General features: G+C 59.1%; 2 protein-coding genes across 2 annotated transcripts in view; one reads left to right on the top strand and one right to left on the bottom strand.

The window, feature by feature from the left end:
• The window catches only part of RHBDF1 (rhomboid 5 homolog 1 (Drosophila)), a 16420-nt gene extending 14253 nt beyond the window's left edge, over window positions 1–2167 (top strand). The window contains 6 exon segments of the mRNA XM_014542955.1: window positions 76–139; window positions 505–599; window positions 823–898; window positions 969–1069; window positions 1187–1340; window positions 1471–2167. Coding sequence (XP_014398441.1) covers window positions 76–139; window positions 505–599; window positions 823–898; window positions 969–1069; window positions 1187–1340; window positions 1471–1890 — 910 coding nt within the window. The 3' untranslated portion in view covers window positions 1891–2167.
• Window positions 2168–2595: 428 nt separating this feature from the next.
• Window positions 2596–4996, bottom strand: SNRNP25 (small nuclear ribonucleoprotein 25kDa (U11/U12); the record flags this gene model as incomplete). Its single annotated transcript, XM_005870410.1, has 5 exons — window positions 2596–2951; window positions 3152–3226; window positions 3504–3609; window positions 3822–3912; window positions 4925–4996. Coding segments are annotated over 5 exons (402 nt in total), but the record flags the coding sequence as incomplete, so codon positions are not given.
• Between the last annotated feature and the right edge of the window lies 1 nt (window position 4997).

Raw genomic sequence — 4997 nt, 5'->3', positions numbered from 1 at the left:
GGTGTGGCTGCTCCCCTTGTGGAGGTGGGCGGGAGGGCACAGAGCAGGGTCTGACCGCACACTGGGCTCATGCAGGGTGTGTGACGAGCCCTCCTCTGAGGACCCCCATGAGTGGCCAGATGACATCACCAAGTGGCCGGTGAGCCGGGATATTGTTGGCTTTGGGGGTCACCCTTATTATGTGGGGGAGAAATCCACATTCTCATTTGGATACCAGGAGGCCCCACCATGGGAGCACCCGTTTTCAGATGCAGTGCCCCTGGCCTGTGCCTGGCCTGCCCCTCCACCACCTGCTTCTCTGAGCAGGTCGTCAGAGCAAAACCAGGGAGAGACTCGGGAGGTCAGATGCCATTATTTCAATTGGACAGATGGGAAAGCTGAGGCTCTGCCAGGGCCTGCTTTCTCCTGTGGGAGCCTGACCGTCTTTGCCCCAACCCCCAAGCACGGTGTTGGGGCACAGGGTTGGAGGAGGCCCCAACCCAACTCATCCCCTTTGTGATCCAGATCTGCACCAAAAGCAGCGCCGGGAACCACACCAACCACCCCCACATGGACTGTGCCATCACGGGCCGGCCCTGCTGCATTGGCACCAAGGGCAGGTGGGTGTGCCTGGGCCCCAGCACTGCTCTGGGGCTCTGCGCTTCTCCAAGTCCTGGAATAAGGCGAGATACGCAGCTGTGGGGTGAGAAAGGCTCTGGGCTTACCCAGGGCGGACAGAGATGGGCGCGTGGGCTGCAGCCTGGGCCTGGGCGGTGCAGCCAGGTGCCTGTGCCCCGGGCCCCAGCCCCTCGGCCAGTTCCCAAGCCGGGCCTGCCCTTGCAGGTGTGAGATCACCTCCCGGGAGTACTGTGACTTCATGAGGGGCTACTTCCACGAGGAGGCCACGCTCTGCTCTCAGGTAGGCCTCCAGGGTGTGTGCGTCCCCTCGCCCCCAGCCACGGAGCGCGCTGACAGGCCACTCTGCACAGGTGCACTGCATGGATGACGTGTGCGGGCTCCTGCCCTTCCTCAACCCCGAGGTGCCCGACCAGTTCTACCGCCTGTGGCTGTCCCTCTTCTTGCACGCTGGGCAAGTGACACCAGACGGGCCGAGGAGGGTTGGGTGGCCTCAGGGACCCCAGGAGTGGCTGGCCAGGGGATGGTGGAGGGGAGGCCTTCCCGGCTGAGTGTCCCCCTCCCCCCACAGCATCCTGCACTGCCTGGTGTCTGTCTGCTTCCAGATGACTGTCCTGCGGGACCTGGAGAAGCTAGCAGGCTGGCACCGCATAGCCATCATCTACCTGCTGAGTGGCATCACTGGTAACCTAGCCAGTGCCATTTTCCTGCCATACCGGGCAGAGGTAAGGCCGCCCTAGGGACCCAGCCTAGGAGCGTCTCCATTCGGCTCCTCGGTCCTGCTATGCTCTGGGCCATGAGAGGTGGGGTGGTTGTGGGTCCAGGGGTCCCGCTCAGCATCCCCACTGCCCCCAGGTGGGCCCAGCCGGCTCGCAGTTTGGCATCCTGGCCTGCCTCTTCGTGGAGCTCTTCCAGAGCTGGCAGATCCTGGCCCGGCCCTGGCGTGCCTTCTTCAAGCTGTTGGCGGTGGTACTCTTCCTCTTCACCTTTGGGCTGCTGCCCTGGATCGACAACTTTGCCCACATCTCGGGCTTCATCAGCGGCCTCTTCCTCTCCTTTGCCTTCCTGCCCTACATCAGCTTCGGCAGGTTCGACCTGTACCGGAAGCGCTGCCAGATCATCGTCTTCCAGGTGGTCTTCCTGGGCCTCCTGGCCGGCCTGGTGGTCCTCTTCTACTTCTACCCCGTCCGCTGCGAGTGGTGCGAGTTCCTCACCTGCATCCCCTTCACCGACAAGTTCTGTGAGAAGTATGAGCTGGACGCCCAGCTCCACTGAGCGGGTGGGGGCGCTGGGGCCACGGGCCTCCAGCAGGCTGGAGCCAGGCACTGCCCACCGAGCCTCACGCCACGGGACTGTCAGCAGGCCCTGGGGGCGTCCTGCCCGTTTCCTGGACACAGACCTCTTGTGCCTCGTTCACTGCTGTTGAACCTCTCGTACTTCCGGGCATTTATTACACTAGTTCCTGTGATTACCTTCTAACTAGTCTCCTGACGACCACCTCATGTGGCCAATAAATGGACTGGGAGCGTTTTAGCTGCCACTAACTTGACCAGAGCTGCCTCCTCCTTTCTGACAGGAAGTGTCTCAGATTCCTCCCCGAGGGAAGTCCATAATCCAGGTGGACCCACCTTGCTCCCTTTCCTTAAGACCCATGGAGGAGCGGTCACGTTTCCCCCCACACACTCACAAGGGCCCCAACTCCAATTTCAGCCCCAGGCTACCTCCCCTTCCAGGAGCCGGGAGGGCCTGAGGTGGATGAACCCCGTGGGCTGAGGCCGGAGGCCGGCCATGGCCGTGCTCTCGCACACAGGCTCCCGTTTCTCCACAAGCAGGAGCAGAAGCCAGCTGCTCTGCTGTTATTTTCTTGCTATAGAGCTCATAGTCACAGGGTCGTGTGGCATCTTAGACTCCGGCCATTCTCTGCCCCTTGCCTCCCCCACGATGGGGCTGCGCCAGGCCCTCATGTCCCGGTACTGTGGCTTTTTGACTTTTCAAACTAGAAAGCAAAGAGATTTATTCCGTACAGAGGGCCAGGCCCACAGCCTGTGGGATCGGCTGTGAAATTAGGGTGTTTGGGCCCAGAAGGGGTCAAACTTGGGTCTTGACACTGGCTCACCCAGTCCCACTCCCGAGGCCGGGGCTCACACCGGCAGTGCCAGCTGTGCCCAGCTGGGCGAGTCCATCTCAGCACTCTCCTGTGAAGAGGGGACAGTGCCCGAGGCGTCCTCCCGCTGGGGAGGAGCTTGGCCACCGGCACAGAGTGTCCCTGTTTGGAGGGTCATTTCTGCCTCAGTTTTTTGATGAAGGACACCTCATCCCGATTCCGGATACCATAGCTGGAAGAGAAGGAGAAGTGTCCAGTATCTAACTACAGAAGGCTCTGTCTGACTCCTCACCTGGGGCAGTGCCATCCTCCCACAGGCCCCACCGGGCCAGCAGGCAGCCTTCCCCTCCACGCACACTCTTTCTCCCTCTTCCTGGCTCTGTGGCCCTGACCTGCCATGCCCTGCAGCTCAAGGAAGTGGCCTGAACTTACTCCCGGAGCTTTTTCCTGTCGTCTGTGAGCTTCTCTCCCGCAGAGGTTAGATGGTACGTCCTCCACACATAGGACCTGCATGAGAGGGATTCAGGGAAACCGTGAGCAGGGGGAGCTGAGTGGGTGGGACGTACTAGTAGAAGCTGTGTGAGAAGGGCTCTCGGTGCGTAGCCCCAGCCCCTTGGCACAGAGCACCAGCCCTGTCTGAGGGATTGCGACAGGAGCTAGCTCTTGGCTCCAGTCAGTACTTGTAGCAGAGACCAGGTGATTAAGAAGCACGAGTCCAGCGCTGCTCCTGCGGAGCCCCACACCACCCCCAGGGAGGGCTGCAAGGAGCCGCGGCGTCACCTACCAGCTGATGTGCTGGATGCCCCCCTCGCGCTCCTGCCGGAGCTGCACGTATCGCTGGATGGCCTTCTTCAGGTCCAGGACCGTGGCGTTCTGCACCACAACCACAGCTGCAACAAGGGGCACCCGTGAGAGAAGATCCCACAGCCACAGCCACAGCCTTAGGTGGTGGGAGGGGAACCCAGCCCTGTCCAGCAGCCTTGTTTCTGACTGAGGCTCAGGTCCAGGCGGATGGGCTTGTGGATGGCCGCTCGGTGTCCCGCTGACCAGCCCCTGTGGAGGCTCAGCCTGCCTGGCCGGAAGGGAGGAGGGCAGCACTTACGCATGACTTCTCCATCCATCTTGCACACACGGACTGTCATTGCTTGGCCATATTCCAGGGCTATTTGGGAATTGACCTCTTCCAAAGTAACCTAGAAAAGACCCAGGGTGGAGGTGAGTGCCTGGCTCCGTAACACCCCAAACAGCAACAAGGAATACGCTGTGAGTGTCCAGAACGTGGTGCCATACTTTAGGAAGGACAAGAACGGGGAGTCTTGCTTACATATTAGGGCAGCCGTTCTCAACCTGTGGGTCGCGACCCCTTCGGGGGTCGAACGACCCTTTCACAGGGGTCGCCTAAGACCATCGGAAAACACATATATAATTACATATTGTTTTTGTGATTAATCACTATGCTTTAATTATGTTCAATTTGTAACAATGAAATTGGGGGTCACCACAACATGAGGAACTGTATTAAAGGGTCGTGGCATTAGGAAGGTTGAGAACCACTGTATTAGGGCTTCCCAGTTTCTTAGCACCTTGAGCTCATGTTTCATCCACATTTCCTATTTAAAGTCCAAAGTGGACGGAAGCTTGGAAGAAAGGAACAGACACAGGCAAGAACGATCAGCCCGGGATCCTCTCACCCAGGGGCTGGGTAGGAGGAGCACTGTGCTTGTCATTCATTCCGAGCCCCGATCACCAATCAGGACCCAGACCAGGACCTCGGGACAAGGTTTTGGCAGGCGTGCAATAACAAACGCTGTAATACAATTTTTAAGAAAACAGAAGTTAAACTCCATGATGGACAAAATAACATTGAAGTTTGAGATGGGAAAAATCAGTAATACTGACACAGTCTTTATTATTTTGCTTGCCACAGGCTGTTTTACACCAACTTGAGTTATAAACATACTGTATTAAAATGTCATGTGTCCCCGAAAGAAAAAAAGAAGGCATGTATCCTGGTTGCTGGAGGGGTCTGGAGCCTTTTAAAATCTCGCGCCCAGGAAGAGAGCCTCGCTCGCCCCACCCTAGGCCCGGCCCAGGTTAGGACCCCGTTTACACCCAGAGGTGCCTTACGAGGCCTCTGGGTCGCAGCCACACCAGCCCCGGGACCTGTCCACGCCCCTCGCACAGCCCGGCAGGGGACGCGCGCACCTGGATGGGCAGGTCGCAGAGCAGCGGGTCCTGCACCACCATGGCGAGACCCTCCTGGAACACGTCCACCGCC

This window comes from Myotis brandtii, unplaced genomic scaffold (genome assembly GCF_000412655.1).
Source record: "Myotis brandtii unplaced genomic scaffold, ASM41265v1 scaffold317, whole genome shotgun sequence".
Classification (NCBI taxonomy): Eukaryota; Metazoa; Chordata; class Mammalia; order Chiroptera; family Vespertilionidae; genus Myotis; species Myotis brandtii.
Note: the sequence above shows the minus strand (reverse complement) of the source record. Positions and strands in the feature narration are given on the sequence as shown.